The sequence below is a fragment of the Lissotriton vulgaris genome, assembly GCF_964263255.1.
Source record: "Lissotriton vulgaris chromosome 8 unlocalized genomic scaffold, aLisVul1.2 SUPER_8_unloc_1, whole genome shotgun sequence".
Lineage (NCBI taxonomy): Eukaryota > Metazoa > Chordata > Amphibia > Caudata > Salamandridae > Lissotriton > Lissotriton vulgaris.
In genome coordinates this window covers 5,622,728-5,646,945 of record NW_028240615.1, presented here as the reverse complement: position 1 = coordinate 5,646,945, position 24,218 = coordinate 5,622,728, and the positions used below count along the sequence as shown (strand labels likewise).

Sequence of the window (24,218 nt, the reverse complement as noted above, 5' to 3'; positions counted from 1 at the left end):
GCAGCCAGACTCGTCCTCAGCATCCCACGACAAGACCACATCACCCAGAACCAACAAGACCTCCCCTGGCTCCCCTTAAAAAAAGTGACCTTCAAGCTGCTCACACACACCTACAAAGCCCTCCACAACACCGGACCCCAATACCTCAATGAAAGAAACTCCTTCTACGCCTCCAAGAGAAACCTCCGCTCTGCTGACCAGGCCTTCGCCGAAATCACCCGCATCCACAGAACAGGAGGCTGATCCTTCTCCTACATTGCAGCCAAGACCTGGAACATACCCCCCCCCCCCCCCCCCCCCCCCTCCAGCATACTAAGCCCCACACTGAAAGTATTCAGCAAGAGCCTCAAGACCTGGCTTTTCAAATGACTGGAGCTGCCCAAATGCGCCCACCCAGCGCTTTGAGACCCTCATGGGTGTGTAGTGCACTCTATAAATCCCTGATTGATTATTGATAGGCCAACAGTGTGTGTGTTTGAGTGTTATCAAGAGGACCTGCCATTCGTTTGGCTGTCTAACTCTTATGGGTAATGAAACGAGCAGTGCTGCCTTCTTTAATATACACTGAATCCCTGAGATCAGATTGGTTTGGCTTCACCTCTGAGAGCTACTTTGAGGGTGCTGGTGAGCTACCAGTAGCTCTCGAGCTATTTGTTGGAGACGCCTGCGTTATATACTCTATTCTTCTACCAGTGTTGGATTTCTGTGAACAGGCCTTTAAATCTCATCTTGTTGCGTTTGCTGTGCAGTCAGACAGAAGTCCAATACCAGACTTTGCCTTCCAAGTAGCTTAGTGTTTCCTTTCTTTCTCTTGACTTCAGAGTGAGAGGATTTATGTGACAACCATGCTGAGTGAGTGTGCTGGTTAGAAGGCTGTAGGATGTTATTGTAGCACACAACCGCAGGTAAATGAACTGTACAGATCATTTTCCTAGGAAGGAGCGGAGGTGGATGAACTTTTTTGGGGGGGGGGGGGGGGGGATATTTTTTTGCGAATATTCATAAGGGGAGAAAACAAAAATGCTTTTTACATGGAAAAGCAGACAGAACTATAACTACCTAGTGGAGAGAGATATTGAGAGCGATTGGGTGAGAGGTGGAATGAGGGCGAGAGCCCCCCCCTCTGGTCTGCTCCTGCTACTTCCCGTGGTGCCACTGAGCTCCTATCGTCCGCCTAACAAACTGTGCGATCCGGCACTTATGATGTATGCGGAAGCACTCCCTACGGGATGGATTAATAAATTGTTACGGTTGTGAACTACCTACTGTCGCCCCAGACATAACGTGAGCGATCGCGGTTGTCTGGTCTGATTAATCCTGACCGCCGCACGGGACCTACCTTGAGCCGTTGCGCTCCCCGTTCATGGCAATTTTCACTAATGCGATATAGGCATTGTGCAACTTATTATTTATTAAGACAACAATGATTTACTCCCTTGTCCGGAAGATGCCTTGTATGTAATAGTGGCATCGAAACGTTGTCGACACTATAGCACCATATGCAATCTGAATGAGTAATATTATGTGCAATGGTGTAAGAATGTGGATTTAAGTCTGTTTTACTGATTACAAGCATACAGACACATTTGTACCTTGCCTTTGGCCATTTTGTTTTCGTTGGTTTGTCTTGTGATGTTTGGGTCACGGCTGTGCCCACTTGGCATTTATTGTCCTCAATCAAACTCCTATGTTTGCACCTATATGAAAAATAAATTCTTGTCCGGCTGGACAAAAAGACATATTATCTATTCAGCGTATGATTATCTTGCATGTGTATCCTTCCTTCCAAAATAGGGACCTCTGTTCTCTAGAACATAACACCCCTGGAACACAGCTGTTTGCTTTGCAGAAGCTCACAGCGTTGGCCAAACTTAAGTAAACACTCCTCTTCCACTGAGCAAGAGCTGTCCAAGTGCTCCGGCCTACTGAAACCAAAGGTTTTATATTTTGCCAGCCAGCAGACATGCAGGCAGGGAAAGAGATGAAATGATTTCTCTTGCACTGAGGGAGCTGCCTTTCTAGCAACTCCCTCCATGCAACAGTGCTGGCTCCCGCAGTAGGCAAATTGACGCTTTCCCCCGCACTCTTGGAGAAATGAAAATCCGAAAGAGGCTAAAAAAATGTCAGAGGGGTGCAGAAAGAGCAGATCAAAGGTCGGCAACTAGCAGAAAAGCAAAATAAGGGTGAGAAACCAGCACAAAAGCAAAATAATGTTCCGTAACTGGCAAATATAGGTCAGAAATAAGCAGCAAGAGGCAAAATAATGGGCAGAACTGGCACACACTCACTGGCCCTTTCAGACTCGCGCACCCAAACAAATGTGCACACTCACTCGCAAACCCACTCGCGGACTCCCTGACAAACCCACTCTGAAATGTACAGACTCTCTCGCAAACCCACTCAGAAATGTACAGACTCGCTCGCAAACCCAATCTGAAATCCACTCTAAAATCCACTCGCACCCACTCTAAAATCCACTCGCACCCACTCTGAAATCCACTCGCACTCACGCACCCACTCTCAAAGGTTAGTTACAAAATGTAAAAATATTAAAATGGCGATTCACTGAAAGAAACAAACGTTACAGGGACATTATAGTTAGTAAATGGAATTGGAAAAAAGTAGAAATTCACTGAAAAAAACAAAGGTTACAGGGACGATATGGTCGGGGTCACACTTCACTCGTACAAAACCAGAGAAATTTAGCAGTTCTAGTTAACTGAGCCAACTAACTTGTGCCCTCACAATGCTCAGCTTATGACCTTACAAATTGCATCACTCATGACCTGGTCAGTGACGTCATCCATTCACACCCCTATACAGCCTCTCAAACACCCACTCACACAACCACTCGTATACCTATTCACAGATCCATACAAGTAGTCACAGAACCACTCATTCAACATAGATCCAATCTCCCACACACCCACCCATTCAGCTACTCCTATAACCAGTCATTCACCTATACAGCCACTTGCACCTACCCACTAACCCACCATACTGCCTCCAGACACAGCCACTCACTCACCCATACTAGCATTCAGACACTCGCACACCCACACAACCACTTACATACCTATTCATACATCCATATAAGCACCCCCGCATCCGCTTAAACACCCATACAGCCATTCACACAGAGAAACACTACAATACAGCCACTCGTACATCCATTCACACACCCACTCTTGCAGCCATTCAGGCGCCGCTCACCCGTACAGCCGCTGACATACCGTCACCAATTCAGCCATTATCTCACACAGCTACTCGCGCCCACACACCCGTACAGCCACTCTGACACCCACTCTCACGCTAACACAGGCACGGTAACACATCCAAGTAGTATCCCTCAGTAGTACATCTAGTATACTAAATTAAGTTTTTGTAGTAGCTTACCATATAATATATGTTCAACACTCATAAGCTCTTAGAAACCACTTCTATTCACTGGATGATGTCATTAGTGATGTAATGTGAAGCCATAAGCCGTGCATTGTGGGTGTGTAAGTTATAGTTAGCTCAGGTAACTGCTGAATTTCTCTGCTTTTGTACGTGTGCAATGTGAGCATAACTATAACGTATTTGTAACATTTGGTTTATTCAGTGAAATAAATGTGTGTTGCCAATATATTTTTGTGCTAGGGCAGAACGTGAAGGCTCTTGATTCGGTTCCTTCTTTGTACTTTTTTCAAGGACTGTTTTCCTGTGTGTACCAGGCTGTTTAATTTTCTCCTACAAGTTCTTTTGTTCTTGCTGCTGTTTCAAGATGGCAACCATTTGATTTGTACTCCCTTACTTTTGTAGGCTTTCGTGTAACCGGTTCTGTAGCTTCTCAGAGGGGTCCAAAAGCGTTATATACTGGTTTTGTGCCAGGCATGGGATTTTTGGGAGGAATCACCGCTTCAAATCTTACCCAGGGCCATGCTTTGCTGGCATTTGGGCAGTATCCAGATGATTGGTAAAGGTGTGTGGGCCCAAAGGTGCTTATATGAAGAGCCAGGTCTTCAGCTTCTTCCAGTACTCAGTAAGTGAGGAGGAGGTGTCTCTGATTTGTTGACGGCCGTCGTTCCATGTCCTTTAAAAAAAAAAAAAGTGCAGGGTGGATCAGAAGAAGCATATGTTACTTACTAGTCTACTGCCATGCTTTCTAACCGCCCCCCCCCCCCCCGCAAGTGAAAAAAAAACAATTAATACATTTACATTACATGTACTAGAAAGACCCAACGTAAAGCTGGAAATAATGCATTATATTTTCCATGTAATCTTGTGGAACATTGCTGCTTTCTGAACCGATTAGTTTATTCCATGGATCTAGATGCACACTGCTCTAGTGTGCGTCGCAGCATGCAAACAGATTTGAGCTTTGCAGAGCACACAAATACTCGTGTCCTGGTGCTAAGATTTAAAGGTAAAGGGGAGCAGGTTATTGCTGGACATGGTACGTTTTCAAGAGTTTGCTGAATATCATGAGATTAGATTCAGATCGGATGGCCAAAGAGTTCCTTTTCTATGATCGCAGCATATGCTTGGCGCAAACGCTCACTTCAATGGCCTCATCTTACTGGAATTTTGTAGAATGTAGGTTTTTATGAGAGAAAAGCGCAGAGCTTTGGATGAGGTTTTTTGAAAAATTGGGACTTAGCTGTTGGAGAATATGCTATGAATGACCTTGTGACAAAAACAGTGCCTTGAACCCATTTCGAAGGTCACCTCTGGTGCAGCCAATTTGACTACCTCCAACCACGGCAGTCCCACAAACAGGACCACCTTGTCTAGCGGGTATCCTCAGTTTGCTGTGGGTAATTATCCCAGAAGTGGATCGAGCCAGAATGGTATTGTGGCTGGAGTGGTATTAAAGAAACAGTCTTACTCCATGGGCAGAAAGCCACGCTGTTCGTTTATTGATCCTAGAAGAAGTGCAGAAACTAAAAATACTCGCACACCATTTTCTGCTTCTTTGTTGTATAAAAAACCGCACAGTAAACGTAGGTGAGCTATTAAGCTTGTCCAGTCTCTGTGCCAGATGCCTGTCTCCGCTCGGGGTCCCCTGGGACCCTTTAGCTCCAAACCATCCGAGCTCTCATGTGGCCTCTGCCTGCCTCCCACACTCTTAACTGCATGTGGCGAGAGTTAAAGAAAACATTTTAACCTTTGCTGTGCGCATGAAAGCGAAAGATGCCCATCTAGCGGTTGAATGGCACAATATAAAACCTATAAATCTGGGATTTAAAACCGCTTTTCCGATTTGACAAGTTGTGCGATTTTATGAAAATCCTTTATTTCGGTGTTCTTCTGTTTTTCTCATTATTGCATTTAAAAGCTCCTTAGCAATTAGCATTAGGTGCGATAAGTAGCTGATAACCCTGAGGGGCACTCTTAATCCGGGCATAACTAGGGCCTTCTCTTACCCACTACAGCCAGGTGTAAGGCACTACCACTTAGTCTGGATCCCTGGCTATAATGCACATTAACGTGTTAACTTTATCATCTGCCTCCCTTCCGTATATGTAGGAAACTGGTTCTATATATACTATACCAAAATGAAGTATAGTGTGTATAAGAGCCCAAATGTCCTCTGAGGTAGGCATAGGGTAAGTTGTGGTAGCTTTGTCGAGCAGTAAGGCAGTATCAGAGGACAGTGTTAAGCATTTGATGTATACACTCAGTCAGCAAATGAATTCACACACTCAAACTGAACTCTAGGCCAATTGTGTTTGTACAAAAATATACTGTGTATTCTTAGAACCAAGTAAGCCTGGTACAGGTAAGCATTAAATACTTTTCAATAATAAGTTACTGGATATAGAACATTTTGAAAATGCAGTAGAAATGGAACTTTGTTTGATTTACAGGGGAGCAGTAGTGTGCAACACGTAACAAATACAGTAAATTGGAATGAATAGGCTTTTTCAGTAAATTGCAGGTAAGTTACAGTTTACGTTATTTTTCTAACTCCGTGCTGGATACCTAGATTCAGCACTAGGACATTTCATAGCAACAGGTACACGTTTTGGTTATTTGTGCAAGTTTTTTTTTTTTTTTTTTAAAAGAATAATTGTAGGTTTCAAAATTCCACACTTTAAAACTTTTTGGAGAAAAAGTCTCAGTTATCCTATGGGAGGAAAACAGGTTAATGGTTCACAGATAAGTAAACGACTGTGGGAGTTAAGGTTCTGTGGCTAGGCTCTGTCTGTTTGGGCACACAAGGCCGTGGGGTGTCTGGTGCAGGGGTGCCTTTTGGGGTCGGATCTTCTTACCAGCTCCTGGTCTCGGTTGGGGGGCCTTCTGGATTTAGGCTGCAAGCGTCGGCTTGTGACAGGTCAGGGGCCGCCGGATCTTGGGTCGGGATCGCCGGGGTGACCTTCTCGTGGTGGTGGTCCGCTCGGGTCCGGTTCGGCTGGGGCAGAGTGGGCTGGATTTGCGGTCTCTGGCTGGCCCAGAAGCTGCAGTTTGAACAAGTCCGGTGTTCATGGGAGATTCAGTCTTTGAAGTGAAGGCAGGCAGGACCTCTGGGGTTTTTGAGGTTGCTGGCTGCAGGACACACAGATTTTGCAGGAGCAAGTTCGAGGGGAGATAGGGCTGGGGCCAAGTCAGTGGGCGTCGTTCTCTTGTTAGCTCTGCACGGCTCTTCGTCCTTATCTTCTTGTCGTTTCTGGATCCGAGGAAGGATGGTTCAGGGTGCCCCTAAATACTAAATTTAGGGGCAATTCCGATAAAGAGCAGGGACCAATGGGTCCCTTCCCTGGGGTGAGCACACCCCCTATTCTGCCACTCCTCAGTGGGAGGGGGCAGGAGCCTGTCTCTGGCTGGGTCCCCCATACTCCAGATGGGTGCTTGAGGTTGTGCTTCACCTCTCCCCCCCCCCCCACCTGAGGGGTGGATTTGGCAGAGGTGGACACACCGCTCTTCCTCACTTGTTTTTCCTGCCGGTTCTCCTGCCCAAAGTGGGGGGGTAGAACTGGTTGGTACCAGTTGCTAAAAGCAGCAAATGGTCTGGAGAGGCTCACAAAGGCGGCATACCTTTTTGAATCTTCTCCTTCGTGAACCCTTCCCATCCTGGGGGAGGAGGCTTGTCACCTCGTTCAGGATGTGCATTGTTTCAGGCCCCTGAGAGCAGCAGCTCTCGATCCAGGGGTCCAGAAACATGTCTGGTGGTGGCAGCCTAGGCAGCCTCTCAGTCGGGTCACTAGAAGTTAGTAGAGTTTCAGGGGGCATCTCTAAGATGTCCTCTGTTGTGCATTTTACATTCAATACCACACCCACATCAGTATGGGTTTAATGTGCTGAAGTTTGATACCAAACTTCCCAGTCTTCGGTTTAGCCATTCTGGTGTTGAGAAGTTTGTAATGACAAACTCCCAGCACCATATACTTTTAATGGAAGCACTGCACTTACAGTGCCCAGGAATGGACTTGGGAACTGTAGGGGTACAGGGCTCATGCACCTGTACCCTGAACACTTGCATAGGGCACCCAGCTGGAGGAGTGACTGATGTATGCCAGGGCAGTGGTTTGTGGGCATGGCACACAGGTATGTGTGCCAGGTCGACTCTTCACTTTGTTCTGCACCAAGCAAGCAGCCTGCTAAGGCAGTGTGTGAGTGTCCGGGTACAGGGCCTCTAGGGGTGGCACAACTAGTGCTGCAGTACTTAGAAGCCTTCTCTGGTCACAGTTCCCTCAGTCCCTGTAGCCACATTTACCAGGGGCTGACTTGGCCAGAGATGCCAATTGGGTTTACGCTTCAACGCAGTTTTAGGGATGGAACATAGGCCCTGAGTACCTGATTAGCAGGAGCCCAGGGCACACTCAGTCAAAGAACACAGCAATTCAGCAAAAAGTGGGGGCATGCCATGCAAGAAAGAGGGCCCTTTCTCACAGTATATGCACGCTTCTAATTTAGCTTTGTTACCCTAATATTTCACACAGATTTGTGATGGCCTCGTAAAATACTCCATACAAACGGGTCCATTTTCACAACTGATTTTAGTCTTGCAATTAAAATTTTATGACGCTCAGCTACTGCAATACACCTGTGGTTTCGCAAAGCGGTAACTTTTGGTTGGCGATAAATATTTAAACATTTTTTTTCAATTCACTTTGCCTTCTGCCTACTTTGGTTACATTATATGCATATTTTCTTCAAAAAGAAGTATTGCTTTTAGCTTGGTCCACCGAACAGCATATTATAGACATTGTTGCAATTCTTGTGTCAAACAAAAAATGCCATCTTCATAGCTGGATTTTGTTTGTGTTGCCAATTTACCCATAAATAGCAGGTGCCATAAAACTGCATGTCGGCACACGATAAGCTGATTATAGTCAGTCTTCTGTGTGCGTCTTGTTGGATCTTGGGTAGCACTTTTACTGCCTTTCTGGTGCTTCAACAATCCAAAGTGACGCAGAAAAGGGAAGGTACATGATTGTTAAATATGTTACTTCATGCTACTTTACAGTGGCGCACAATGTTAGTGATGTTCACGTGCATCGAGGCACTTGTCTTCCTGTGTGTTAAAAAGCCTATGAATGTGTCTATAAATGTTTTCTAAGACAAGCATGTATTCCTGAATCTCACTGCATGGCCCATTGTGTAGTAATTGTATAGCTCTTCAGTCCCTTGCGGCACAGCACCCAGGATAAGGTGCTGCATGGCGAAACACTTACGGTCCCAAAGGCGAGCACAATTGCATTGCAAATGCCTGTAATGTTAAGCCACTCCTAGGAAAGGCCTTGGTAGTCCGCCAGGCAGGGTGTTAAATATTAAAGGTCCTGTTCCTTTAGTGTTTAACAGGCCTTGACCGTTAGAACTTGAAATTGCCTTTTCCACTGTTTTCAGCCGGTGGTCCGATTGACAAACATGGAGTTTCACTAGTCACTGCGGTAAGTGTTAACTTTCATCTGAGAGCACCAAAGATATTATGTCAAGGTGTCAAATTAATTGTTACGTTAAACCAGACTCATTGCTGAGATTGGATTCTAGGTTACTTGTAATAGAAAAATTACTTTAGAAAGTTGCCACTTTATTGCCCAAACCTTTGTTAGACTTTCCTGTCTATCTCCAACTCTAGTTACCCAAGACAACATGCTGCCCCACCTCCCAGAGAAGTGTGAAATGGGGAACAAAGAATTTCTTGTGGGAGGAGATGTGACCTCCATTAGCAGTCTGACTACTGGTTGGTGGCCGCAGGTGGCTCCGCTTCAAAGAAGCTACCACGTCAGTGGAGCAAATGACGATCTCCCCTTCGCTTGCCCCCTTTGTGTATCCAAAAGAGGATGGTATCTCCTCCAGTGGAGGAAAACCTTCACGGCGACCCCCCCTCCTGGCATACGGGGGGCGGTCCCTGGCTCTTTACAGCAATGTGGGTTACGACACACTGCATTGGCAGTACCTCCTGGGGTAGGCGTCACTGAATCTTCACTGGCTCTGGCCCAATCGGTACAGCAGGTTCGAGGCATGTGGGCTGCTGAATTCATATCTGTGCATAGATCGCCGCCTAGTGTTGGGTCCGGATGATTGCACATTGTTGTCCTGGAAGAGTCTTCGAAGTATCACGAGATAGGTGGCTCCTCCCCTGGACTACAGTGCGCATGGGCATCGCCTCCATCCCCAGATTGTTTTTTTCCGCCATTGGGTTCGGATGTGTTTCGGTCCCGCTGTCGGAACCGATAGTACTTTTCTGTTTCTACTTGAGACCTAACGGTCTTTAGGCTGGGCGTCGGTACTGTTTCGTTCGGGTTATCTTATTCTCAGCTCTGAACACTCTCTGCCCCTCCGCGTGCTCTCGGCGCGGACGGGCCTACTCTACGCTCCAAGTTCCTATCATGGAACGTACTCCGTTCAAGAAGTGCCCGGTGTGCAATTCCAAATATTCACACCTCGACGTGCACCCTGTGTGCAACAAGTGTTTATCACCGAAACATGACGAGACCAGGTGTATGGCCTGTTCAAAGTTCCGGTGCAAGAAGACCCTAAAGCAGCGTCGCGCCGCTCGGCTCCAGGCCCAGTTGGCAGAACCCCCTGCGAGCCTGCCGGACAACATCTTCGAAGGTTTTGAAGTTTCGGACTCTAACCCTGCGTCGGAGGAAGAGGAAACCGGCGACGCGGAAGATGCGGACTTTTATGAAGCCGGCGACGAGGTAGGGGACGACGATGAGGCCATTGCCACCGTGGGGGATAGCTCGGAGGAAGAGCATCCCCAAACTGACTCAGGGGTTAATCCCCAAGACACGGCCCAGGTCGAGGGATCGCCTTCGGGCCTTACCCAAGACCTCGTTACTAGTCCAGCAGCCCCGCCTCTCGGCCCGGCCACGGACATTTTGGATGGGCCACTCCCGTTGAAGGAAGCGAAAGTGAAGCCATCGGGATCCACGCAGTCGGTTTCGAAACCGAAAGTGAAAGCTCCTTTGATGGGGCAGAAGGCTCGGGAGGTGTCAACACCTAAGGCAATCAAGATGGCCGACTTGAAGAGCCACGCCAAGATGGCCGACCCCAGGGCCTCGGGGTCGACGCCGAAACCAAAGGCGGCCGACGCGGCTGCGTCGGCGCCGAAGACATTGGGGGTCGACGACCCAAAAAAGGCTCTGAAGAAGCGCCAAAGCGATTCCACGGCTCCGGCTGTACCGGCTCCGACCGTCGGAACCAAGGATGGAAAGGTGTCGACTCCGAAGACGCTGCCCCCGGCAGAATCGACTTCCGACTCCGGGAGGGCTCACAAGCCAGTCAAGCCCTCTCCGGTATTGGCGAAAAAGGTAGTGGAATCCCTCCAACGGATTTGAAGCGCTGAAGTTCTCGAGCCGGAGGGAGTGAAGCCGAAGCCCGCATCGAAGCCGGCGAAGGCGCAGACGCCTATTCGCTACACCCTGCCGCCGAAATCGGCGCCGAAGGCCTTCGCTCCGAAGCAGGGGGCGGACGTGCCCTCGAAAGACATCGACGTCCAAGGCGGCGTTAGGGGTGTCGAAGCCTCGGCTCCAGTCACTCGCAGAGGAAGAGCGCCGAGAGGTCGTCATCGACGCCAATACTGGGAAATTGTCCCTCCTCAAGAGAAAAATCACAGCGGAACCGGTGCTGGAGCATTTTCGGATTCCTCTTAAGAACAAGAAGGACTCGACGGGTGCTTCGGACCCTATGGAGCCTTCGTCTCCCACACCTGTAGAACGTTCTCCTACTCGTTCTAATGCAGGGGAAGGTGACAATGAGGAGTACGACGAGTACAACTATCCGGCGTACTCGGATCCGGAGGAGGAACCTGCTCCTTGGTCTGCCGGAGCCGACCCAGACGACCCGCAATCGGGTCAGGAACCGCAGCTATTTGCGGCAAAGACATCACCGACGGAGGACTCAGCGGCCTTCAACGCTCTCCTCGAGAGAGAGCTGCGGCTAACCACGACGTCGAGCTGCACTCAGACCCGGTGGATGTGGACTTTTTATTTGACACTTTCTCAGTAGCCGAAAAGTCAGTCAAGACACTGCCGATGCTTAAGGGGGTGCTAAAACACGCAACGGAGGTCTTCAGGGAGCCCACCCGGGCGCGTGTCATCAACCCTCGCATTGACAGAAAATATAAGGCAGCGCCCTCGGATCCCACATACATCAAGGGACACTTGCCACTGGACTCGTTGGTTGTATCCAACGCTCGGAAGAGGGTGAACTCGCAGACCACTGGTGACGCTCCTCCCCCAGACAAAGAGTCCAAGATCTTCGAGGCCTCTGGGAAACGAATTGCTGCACAGGCAGCAAACATTTGGAGAATCTCAAACACACAGGCCCTACTTGCACGCTATGATAGGGCTCATTATGACACCTTAGAAACACTGCTGCAACACCTGCCTGACCAGTACAAGGAGGCAGGAGAAATGCTTATTCAGGAAGGCAAGCTCATCACAAATGCATCCATTAAATGTGCGCTGGATGTGGCTGATACGGCCTCCAGGGCAATCAACACTAGTGTGTTGCTTAGACGGCATGCTTGGCTGAGAATTTCAGGGTTCAAGCCCAATATTCAAACGACAATACTGAACCAAACTGTTAATCCTGACCACCTATTTGGCCCTGAGGTGGATGCGACGCTGGAAAAGATGAAAAAAGATACGGACACTGCCAAGTCTATGGGGGCCCTCCAGTCTCAGCAGTTTCGGAGCGGTTCCTTTCGTCGCTCCAATTCCAGAGGCACCTCAAGGGGTCAGGCATCGCAGTCCACCCAGTATTACAAAAGTAACACCCAACCCTCATACAACAACAAGGGTAGAGGTGGCTACAGAGGCAATAACATCAAGGGCAGGGGACATGGAAACAACAGCTCCAGGTCCACCACCGCCAACAAACAGTGACGTCTTGTCACTGCCCCCCGACCATACAACACCGGTCGGGGGGAGACTCCAGCAGTTCCTGCCCGCGTGGAAATCCATCACCACGGACAGGTGGGTCAAGTCTCTTATCCAGTACGGTTACTGTCTGGAACTTACTTCCATTCCACCAAACATACCCCCAAGAAGCCGTCCTATGTCCGGCGAGCACTTGACCTTGTTGCAGCAGGAAGTCCTAGTCATGCTGCAAAAAGGGGCAATAGAGCCCGTTCCATTGCAGGAAAGTGGAACAGGGGTTTACTCCCTGTATTTTCTAATCCCCAAAAAGGATGGATCCCTCAGGCCCATCCTGGACCTCAGGCCCCTCAACTGGTACATTCTCTCTGAGCACTTCCATATGCTCACGTTACAGCAAGTACTCCCTCTGCTTCAGCAGGGGGACTTCCTGGCTACGCTGGATCTGAAAGATGCATATTTTCATATCCCACTGCATCCTTCCCACAGGAAGTATCTCAGGTTCACGATTCAAGACCAGCATTACCAGTTCAGGGTTCTGCCGTTCGGAGTCACCACGGCGCCGAGGGTATTTACAAAGTGCCTGGCGACCGTGGCGGCGCATCTCCGGCGCCAGAACGTCCATGTCTACCCCTACCTGGACGACTGGCTCATTCAAGCAAAGACAGAACAACTGTGCGTCGACCATGTGTCACGCACCATTCATCTCCTGCACGATCTGGGATTCTCTCTGAACTACCCCAAGTCCCATCTCCAGCCCGCCCACGTGCGACAGTATCTGGGCGCGACTATCAACACTCTGGCAGCCACTGCGCAACCAAATTCAGTGAGAATCGCCAGTATTCAGGCGCTGATCCAACGGTTCAGACCTCAACACTCGCTTCCAGCGAAGGTGTTCATGCAGTTGATAGGCATGATGGCCTCCTGCATCTCCATCGTCCCGCACGCGAGACTACATATGCGTCCGCTTCAGGAGTGCCTTGCACGTCAGTGGACTCAGGCTCATGGGCAACTGACAGACCTAGTGTTGGTGAGCGGTCGGGCATACGACTCTCTGCATTGGTGGAATCCACAAAACCTTTGCAAGGGCCGACCATTCCAGGAGCCTGTGCCACAGATTGTCCTGACAACGGACGCCTCTCTCCAGGGATGGGGAGCGCATGTACTCCAGTACACGGTGCAGGGACTATGGACACTACAGCAAAGGAAGATGCACATCAATGTGTTGGAACTGATGGCAGTCTTCATGGCCTTAAAGGCGTTCAAAGTACATCTGTGCAACAAGGTCGTGTTGATCCGGACGGACAACATGACGGCCATGTACTACATCCAGAAGCAGGGAGGCACACACTCTCCACTGCTGTCTCATCTGGCTCAGAGCATGTGGAAGTGGGCCATTCAGAGGAACATCTTCCTCATGGCAGAGCATCTCCCGGGCAAGGACAATCAGATGGCGGATCTGCTCAGCAGGCACAGCCATCAAATGCACGAGTGGGAGATACATCCATCAGTACTCCAACCGTACTTCCAAAAGTGGGGTCATCCAGAGATAGACCTGTTCGCCACGAAAGAGAACGCAAAATGCCAAAGCTTCGCCGCCAGGTTCCCACACCCGCAATCACAGGGCAATGCGATGTGGATGAACTGGTCAGGCAGATTTGCGTACGCTTTTCCCCCAGCACCTCTGATACCGCTGGTGGCACGCAAACTCAGGCAGCACTCGATGACTCTCATCCTGGTTGCTCCAACATGGGCTCGCCAACCATGGTACACCACGTTTCTGGAACTCTCCGTGGTACCGCATCAGAGGCTTCATCTCACCCCCAGCCTTCTGACGCAGAGCCATGGCGACATTCAGCACCCAGATCCGCAACCGCTCAACCTGGCGATCTGGCTCCTGAAGTCCTAGAGTTTGGCTACCTCAATCTTCCTCCCGATTGCATGGACATCATTCGAGAGGCAAGGAAGCCCACTACTAGAGCTTGCTATGCGGCTAAATGGAAGAGGTTTGTCATCTACTGTGTTAACCACAATATTGACCCGCTAGATGCTTCCATTCAAAACATCATTTGTTACCTGTTCCACCTGTATCAATGCAATTTGGCGTACTTTTCCATCCGCATTCACCTGTCTGCTATGGCGGCATACCTCCAGAATACGCAACATCTGTCGCTCTTTAAGGTCCCTGCGATCAAGGCTTTTTTGGAAGGGCTCAAGAGAGTCATTCCACCAAGGACACCACCAGCTCCAGAATGGAACCTCAATGTGGTTCTTACCAGACTGATGGGTCCTCCCTTCGAGCCACTGCACTCTTGTGAGCTTCAGTTCCTAACTTGGAAGGTTGCGTTCTTAGTAGCAATCACATCGCTACGGAGGGTTAGCGAGCTGCAGGCGCTCACCATCCAAGAACCTTTCTTCCAGGTACACGCTAACCGGGTTGTGCTCCGCACTAACCCGAAATTCATACCCAAGGTGGTATCTCAATTCCATATGAACCAGACAATTGAGTTGCCAGTGTTTTTCCAGAACCCTGAGACGCTGGCGGAGCGGATGCTCCACACCCTTGACGTTAAAAGAGCCTTGATGTACTATGTAGACAGGACAAAAGATTTTCGCAAAACAAAGCAGCTTTTCGTTGCTTTTGCCACACACCACAAGGGAAACGCTATCTCCAAAGCTGGGATCGCTAGGTGGATAGTGAAATGCATTCAGATCTGTTACGCTAAAGCTAAACGCACTCTCACAATTCCACCAAGAGCCCACTCCACTAGAAAGTTGGGGGCCTCTATGGCTTTCCTAGGTAATATTCCCTTAGAAGATATTTGTAGAGCAGCTACATGGTCAACCACACATACTTTCACAAAGCATTACTGTGTAGATGTGCACTCTAAACAACAGGCAGCTGTTGGCCAGGCTGTTCTCAAAACGCTTTTTCAGACGGCTGCAGCTGGCACGGGCGGCCGCCGCTAATGGAGGGACTGCTATGCATTCTATGCACAGATATGAATTCAGCAGCCCACATGCCTCGAACTGCAAATGCTACTTACCAGTATGCATCTGTTCTTGGCATGTAGGGCTGCTGACCTTCATATCGCCCGCCCTCCTCCCCGGCGCCTGTAGCAGCTGCAGCATTCATTTACATATATTTATATGCTCTTAGCATGGGCATCATTCACATACTTCACTCCATCTCTGCCAATGGCTAAAAACAATCTGGGGATGGAGGCGATGCCCATGCGCACTGTAGTCCAGGGGAGGAGCCACCTATCTCGTGATACTTCGAAGACTCTTCCAGGACAACAATGTGCAATCATCCGGACCCAACACTAGGCGGCGATCTATGCACAGATATGAATGTCAGCAGCCCTACATGCCAAGAACAGATGCATACTGGTAAGTAGCATTTGCATACTTCACAGTGGCCCTTTCTTCCACTGCTACCCAGGCCAGCCAAGGAAATGATGACTCGTGCCCTTATTTTGTCACGCATTGACAATGCCAATGACTGTATATTGGCTTGCCTAGATACCAGCTGAAATAATGGAAAACTATACAAAGTGCTGCAGCTAGAGCTCTGCTCGGTATCTCAGGAAGATCAAGTATAAAACCTCTACAGGACCTTCACTGGCTTCCTGTGGCTCAATGTGTCCAGTTTAAAGCCCTCATTCTTGCCCATGGAGCTATTCACGGATCTGGGCCGCTCTATCTTGGACGCCATTGTGTTCTGCCGCGCAGTCTAGCAATGATACCCCACTTTGACCTTACTCAAATGGGGGGCAGTTCTTTATCTTTTAAGGCAGCTGAAGCCTGGAATTCCCTTCCATATGAACTGCGGAATACACAAGACCCCTGGCTGTTTAAGAAGCAGCTAAAGACCCTGCTTTTTAATTAATCCACAGTTCCTCTTAGCACCGTTGCATTGGCAGTTTGCTCCCCGCCGGGACACTCTTGAGTATCCGTGCGCGATATAAGTGTTGATAACATAACATGAAGGTTGCCAGTTAAAACATTTTTTTTTTATTTCTTTATTTTTTCCCTTTCTTGCTCATGGGGAACAACTCCCATCTGTGCCGCAGCTGTTCTCACAACTCTCTCAGGAAATCCACTTGACAAGATACCCCACGGGAAAGCTTTCTCCAACACTCCTCTTCCTCCACTCTCCTCTTCCTCACTGAGCAATCTGGTCTTGGCAAGTAGTCAGGCGCTGGTGTTCCAGGCACCAGAGTAGGTGGTTTGATTCCCTTCATCATGTCGCATTAATCGGCAGGGAGACTAGCAGACCCTGGCCATAGTCCTGGTCACAAGCAGTAATCTTGAAGAGATTCTCCTCTCTTAACCTGGCTAGCTGCTCAACAGTTGCCAATTGTGGAGGTCTTGTGTAGTCTATTTCCTGACACCAAATGGGATTTAGTCTGAGCCTTTGAAGTTTATTGTAGGGGTCTGCTTCCTTATTGAGGTCCTCACTCCTCCGCCCTCTCCCTCTTGAAAGCAATCTGCCACAGCAGGGGCGACTCCAATGCTGATAGCCCTACAGCACAGGCCATAGGAGCGACTAGAGTTCATGCCTGTATGTCAGCCACAGTGATTATCAAAAGGTCAGCCCAGGTCTCCAGCCATGCCCTTTGATTCCCTATCAGCCACATGTCCTCCTGGGATGTGTCCAGGGCCCTTTCTGTGACCTCTCTGAAACAAAGAGCATTTTATGGGGAAGAGGGGCACGGGGGGGGGGGTGGGCACTGGCTTTCCTGTCTCCAGTATGTTCCACCCACTTACAGGAATGCAGCAATACACATGTCTGTCTGGGAGGAATTCCTCTACCTCCTCATTCTTCACTATGCAGTCCTCTATCATAAAAAGGTTCCCAGGGTCTTCCATGTAGTGAGCCGTTAATGGCACACATACACACTGCATGAATTTAATATACATACTGCACAGCACTGCAGTCTCCATTTACTGTACCACTCGGGCACACATCCACCTAGCACTCAACATTTACCACGCATGCACTGGACAACTGTATCGCCTACATTCAGCATATGCATTTACTATGCACAAACTGCTCAGTACTACATCCTTCCAGGTAAATACATCAGCACATGCATTTACCACGCATGCACTTCCCAGTACTGCATTATCCCTTCCCAGGCACACATATACCTAGTGTAGATACACCACTTGTGTAAGCTTCACAACAGCCTGCTGTTGGCCATGGGTTGAGGTAAGCACACATCAGTGGGACTTTGAATGTGTGAGCCTGTAGGCCTCACTCCAGTGACGCAGGTTAGATTACCTTTTCCCTCCTGATTACTAAACAGTATGCTGTCACCACCATGCTCGTGCTACTTAACTCCTGGAAAAGTGAGCTTTCCTCCACCATGATGGCGCTTTTGGCGCCACTCCCGGTCCAAATAGACTGCAGTCTTTGAGACAGGCCTAGGTCATTGCACACATGCATGACCCATGCTCTCCTGTGAGAACAAAATAGTTAGGCACTCAGGGCTATGCATGGTATGATTTCCCTGTACATTATATGAAATATGCCTGCCAACCATCATTTGAAGTTAAAAACCACCACCCTCCATTTTTTTTTTTTGTTTAGCCTTCATCGTATTTTCAGACATTTGGTTCATCTGTATGTCTATGAAAATGTGTACTCAGCAGTATTCTCAAACGTAAATAAAGGGCAAAGATGCAAAAGATCAGAATAGTCAACAGACCGGGGACGGTGGGGAGCTTGGGGTTCTTGGCATCAAAGAGCTTGATTTGGCGGCTGTTCAGCTTGTCACAACTCCAAAAGTCAGAACCCCTGTCTGGTATTCAGTATCCGTTTAGATTACACATAAATTTTCGTTTGAATACGCTTTCTAATGTTCTATTCATAACTTAAGGTGCCATGCGTATGTTTTGGGTGGGATTCAGCTTTAGTTTTGTGCATGCAGTCCATGATATTTCTCTTTGCAACAGTAGTTTTATTGGCTAGGCGTCCTTTGCAGTTAATTAACTAACCTCAGTCTTGAGCAGAGGAAATGGCACCGGGTGGAGCTGTGAATTCCAACTGATGTGAAATGCTCAAGGCCTGGTGCTCTGCACCTTTCACTGACCTCAAATTTAACCTGACATATGAGAGATTAAAGTGCTTGAAATGAATACCATTGGACCCAAAATCTCATTTTGAAAAAACTCATTATGCTAAATGTGAGACGCAAAGCAAAAACCGTGGCCATGGCTTTATTTTTTTTTTTTTTTATAAATGGACAACTTGAAACTTGTATTGTTTTAGATTTCCATTCACTGGTATTTTCGTTGCAAATGTCTTTATATTAAGAGAACTATTTTCATACCCACCTCCAGTCCTTTAAAAAGTGTGCTCCAGAAAATCCAGGTCATCTCCTGCCACACACCCTATCTTCCTCGCTACAACAAACTTTTCTCTCTGCCCTCTATCGGAGCACATAGCCAACTTTCATTGCCGTCTCTCTGAGAGTTCTGTAAGCGTAATGGGTGAGGTTTTATTTTGTACTAACGATTGGAAACTACTCCCATGACATAAGATCAAAGCAGTGCATAAACAGACTTAGACACCGGTATTAAAACTAAAGGCTCCCTCATACACACCTATAATTTGCTCTGTTAGCCCTGAAATAGACTAGTCCACAGTTCTTCTGTAGAAGGTGGTTAAAATCTCTATTTATGAAGTTTTGTATAGCGCTAGCCTGACCGGAGGGTATCGGAGCGCTTCACAACAGTTACAGAGCAGAACAAACAAGAGCAGAAACCTAATACAATAAAGCTAGCAAAAGAGCGCAGGACATGTTGCAATAGAGAGAAACAATCTGGAAGAGAGTCATAGTAACGAAGATGTTGCAGAGTTCCATTACAAGGAATTGTTAGCCCACAAACGAGAGCAGAGCATATTACAATAAAGCGTGCCAAAGAGAGCAGAATATATTGTAATAAAGTTAGACAATCCAGATTAGAGATATAGTAAAGAAGATGTTGAAGAGTTCAGTTACATGGGTTTGTAAGCCCCCAGCCGAGAGGGTCAGTCATTTTCAGCACTCCGGCTGATCCTATCTAATCGATAATGATCGATCGAGCAAAAGGATATTGAGCTGACTTTTGAATTTAACAAAGGAGGGCATAGTTCTGATGTGGGGGGGGGGGGTAGAGTTCCATATTTTGGGCGCAATTCCGGCGAAGAATCTGGCTGCAGTTTTTTGTTTTCGTGGTTTGAGCGGGATAAGAAGTAAGGTATTAGAGCTTCTGAGGTTCCTGTTCTGACCTGCTTTTTTGAGTTTGGACGCCAGATATTCGGGTTTACCTGTGTGGAGGGCTTTGTGGGTGAGGCAGGCCGTTCTGATGTTCGCCCGCATTTCTATTGGTAGCCAATTGAGGTCTATGAGTGCAGGAGAGAAATGGTCAAATTTCTTTATTCCAGTGACCATTCTGGCAGCCGCATTGAGCGTTTTTATCAGCGGAGCAAGGTGTGCAGTTTAATGATGACCAGTGCTGTCTGAAGGGGCGAGTTTGCATCCTAAGCAAAAATAATCATTGTGGAATCTGAAGAGCAGATGAGTTTTGAGATGTAACTAGTAGTTCTCTATGTAAGGGACAGATGTGAATGGGCTGTCGCTAGCTGTACGTCAATCTTGAAAATGTCAGTCAACTTGTGAATGAAGTTTAGACGGTGGCCGATTGTCATCAATAGTATTAAAATAAAAACTTCATATATTTAATTGCCACATTATCCATTCCGAGTAATTCTATATGTGGATACGCTGTCTATTTCCTCCTTGTAGAATCTTGCATCTGAGAAAGTATTTGCTTTATGAGGGTGAGGGTGTGGATTGTGGGAGGGCGACTGATGGAAATGGGATGTGGAAAATCACCCAAGGATTGCAGCAATCAATGCCTTAGTTGGGTTTGCAATCATTTGTATACATTTTCATGACTGATCACTTTGTCAGACAGACTATTAAACTTTTTTGAAAACTCAAAACCACAAAACTAGGATATCCTACTCTGCATATCATTTCCTGGTCATTGATTCATAGGGGCTTGTATTCTTCTCTGCAACACACTTTATTTTCTTGTATATATCTTTATTAACTTATGGACACAGAATAAAGCAGGACATGGTCAAATGCTTTTTAGACTTAGAAAGTATTTATCTCGAACACTTAGTCACCAGTCTACAGGCACCCTTTTGAATACTGAGGTCTTCCACAAGATAATTGGATACATAACCATCACAGGCAAAGCCAATTGGCGTTGCTTTGACAAGATGGTGTGACTTTCTTTTTTGTGTGTGCATGCATATGCGGCAAAAAAACAGTGACAATGTGCTAGTAATAAAACAAATTTAAAAAAGCTGCATATAGTTTAAATAACTGGGGTGCTTTGTAGCAGACTGGTATACTGTGACAAGGGATAAAACCTACCCTAGTTTTAATGCGCTTCACAGGAAAAGTCTTATTAATGCAAAGAAAAAGGTATTCTCGGTTCTGTAACAGAGGGATAGTTTACAACAAATAATAAGAGCAAGATTGGAGAGTGAAAAGGCATTGGCAAAGTATCTGCCGAACAGCCTTGACTCTTAATTAACTCGCCCCCGAATGCGAAAATGGCGGCGCTTTCCCTTTTCCCCGACCACTACAGACTTCCCATCTTAGACATTCTCCCTCCCCCTCTCGGGATTGCAACTGTATTCACTCTCTCTGTCCGCTGTGCTATGGCACCTGTATAAAGTGAGTCGTGGCGTTTAACCGTATGAATTAGTTCGCAAAGAGAAATTCTCCCTCAGCCACGATGCGTGGGACCGGCACCACATATAACAATGAACTCCATATGTGTGTGTATAAAAGTTTCCCTCATGGAGGGAGGGGTGTGACAGCTGGTACGAGCGCGCTGTGCATTCCGTTTCCGCTCTGTGCCGGGTGGAGCCCCCTGTGTAAACGGCGCCGCACACGGCAGGCCATTGTGTGGAGCTGCAGCGAGCTGGGCCGCTGGTCAAGAGCCGAGCTTAACCTCTTCCTGGTCCACGCGGGTGCATGTTGGCTGCCCTCGGTGTGAGGGGCCTGCCGCCTCTCCGGGAAGGAGTCTCCGCCGCTGTCAGCGCTGAGGTCCCGCCGGGCGATGGCACTGTCTGTCGGCGCCAATGACGAGGAGTACGATTCGGAGCAGGAGCAGGTGAGAGCCGGCCTCTTTGTCCCCGAGCTGTGCGGGTCGGTTTGAGACAGCGCTGCCGGCGGGTGTTATTAGAAAGCTGCTGGGAGTGTGAGCGGGGGGGTCATAGGGTTTAGCGAGGGACCATTGCAGGTCTCCATTACCTGTCCGTGCGGGATACTACTAGAGAACCGGCTGCCTTCAGACCCGAAACCCCGCATGGGCGAGGCGGCGTTCAACCAGCAGCTCTGGTAACCATGTGTGCGCCTACGGCGGAGCCTCGCTGCGCTATGAGCACTCTGGTTGTGTATCATGCAGGCTCCTTAACCTGAATGATTTAGCTTCATTGAGTGCACCGGGCATGTTCCATTGTGCATTGTTTACAAACGAAGTGGTCGAATGGGATGAAGTGGCGTAGGCTTCAGCGCTGGAAAAGAATGAGAGACAAATGATGGAGGGGACAGTGAGGCAGTCCCTCCCAAGCAAACCTGTACATTGTTAGCATAATAGACTCTTCTTTGTCATTTCTAAATGCTTGACACTACTGTTTAGTGAAAGCAGGGCTCCCTACGATGTCTTACACGTCCCGGCTCGTCTATTCTAAGGGTGTAGTTGAGTGGTTCTGTGTCGGCAGCTTTAAATTGCGTTAAACGATTTCCACATTTTCTTTACTTAATGATTTCTTTGTCCCATTTTGAGGCGGTGTTGGCGCAATTAAAGGGCGAAGAGGGAAAATTAGGTTGCGGACTCGGTTCACAAGATGGACTGTTAGTAACACTACATTTCGCAGACTCCTGCCCTCCGAGATTTCCCCACCTCTGAGACTGCCTCCCAGACTTTACACTCCCCTTCACCCTGGAAAAGAAAACCTCGGAGCTCTGCTTCCAGGCTAGGGCTCTCCCCGGAACCACCATAGCTGGTACCAAGGTGAGTGAACAAGGCCGTTGCTTTTTTAGGGGATTAACGGCAGAGTGGAGCGGCCGGGTGTGGAGCAGCGGAGGAGTCTACTGCAGTTAAAAAAACATGTGAGCTAAAGACTTGTGAGCGCAGATGGATGAAAGCGCAACCGGCTTGAGGAGAGTAGGCCGCTGTAGCACAATCCGTGATGTCAGGTAATCGTTGATGGCTTGCATAAAGTGCTCAAATGTATTTCCTGGCTATGGAGTCACCTTGTTTATTGAATGCAAACTTTTTCCAACATAGCTCCTGCTGAGCTGTTCCGTGCTCACGGCTCTGTTTTGTATCTACATGCCGTTATGTCGATCACGCACATGTACGTACTGTGTTCATGGTTCGTTGTTGCAGAAACATGTAGTGTTCACAGGGTGCTTATTTTGTATGCACATTCAGTATGTATATACAGTATCTGCGCCTGGCTCATGCATACATGCTTTCTTTGCTCACATGTTGCTATTTGTATGTCTGTTTACTTTAATTCTCACCTACAGATGACGAAATTACTTTTGTGGACTATACCAGAAACTCAATGGGTTTAGAGTTAGCTCATTGCTTACTTTTGGTTAATTTTCTTGTCCCTCTCGTTATCTTTCTTATGTGATGGCTTTGATTGCATGTCCTGTATTTGTACCTCCCTGGAGCTCTTTATCATTCTTTAATTTTTTTGTGATTGAATAACTTGTCGACTACCCACTTTCGGGGAATTTTTATTTTCTTTAAGAACTAGACGAGTGCACGTTCCTTTTTTTTTATATGAGATTTCCCTCTCAAATACCCTCCTACGTGCTTAGTGTTACTACCGCGTGTTTCCTGTGCTTGCTCTCCTGTCCCCTGGCTGTGCTTGCTCTACTGTCCCCTGGCTGTGCTTGCTCTCCTGCCCCCTCGTTTGTTGTGCTTGCTCTCATGCCCCTGCCCCCTGTGTGCGGGTGCTAATGCAATAGGTCTTGCATATGCAAACGATTAAGCTATTGGCAATGTAAATGACAATGCCATTTATTTAGGATTAAAAAAAGTCACGAGCAATGCCAATAGCTCTACCTTTTTTAATAATGCAGAGCATTGCATTGTAAATGCTTGTTCTGCTTTGTAATCTATTTACACGTGGGTTCAACACTTCACCACATTAGAAATTGTCCTTTGTCTACCCCTGATGCTATGTCCTATGAAGGTTACTGTTGTCCTTGTTTTTTTTAAATATTTTTTTGTTGTTAAATTTTGTATTAATAGATAAATACTTTGCAACCAGTGTCACCCAAACAATCTTAAACTGCATTTTAATTCGATTTAGGAACTTCCCTGGCATATTTGGAAATCAACAACAGCATTACATGGACGTCATCAAACGGATGCTGGTTCAGTGTATGCAGGATCAAGAAAATCCAACGGTAATTTACCTTTAGTAATGACGGTTGAATTCTTTGGGTCTCTTTCATTGCTTTCATAATCGAATTAGCTGTGTACACTTGTTTTTGGTATTAACAGGGCCGCTCTGTTTTTGAAGTTGCTGCTTTAAATTATATTGAGCTTACACTTTCCTACTGGCTGTTTTAGCTCTGCCTCCTTGATTTGGAGCAGTGATAACTTGATACAGTGGCCAATAAGCCTTTCCTGAATTGCTGGACCATTCCTAATTTTCAGGATATTGTTGAGAACATTTATTTACTACAGGAGTGTCCATGTAAACTATTCTGAATCTGGCGCGCACACCACCCGTACTGGAAACTTAATTTAGACGAAAGGAATATGTTTAGGAGGGGGTTGAGGATTATATGAAGCTTTGCA

At 47.6% G+C, this 24,218-nt stretch overlaps 1 protein-coding gene across 1 annotated transcript in view; it reads left to right on the top strand.

Annotated features, from left to right (window-relative positions):
• IPO5 (importin 5) overlaps window positions 1-24,218 on the top strand; it is a 397,964-nt gene that overhangs the window by 29,036 nt on the left and 344,710 nt on the right. The window contains exon 5 of the mRNA XM_086947880.1: window positions 23,725-23,821. Coding sequence (XP_086804006.1) covers window positions 23,725-23,821 — 97 coding nt within the window. The remainder of the gene's footprint in view (window positions 1-23,724; window positions 23,822-24,218) is intronic.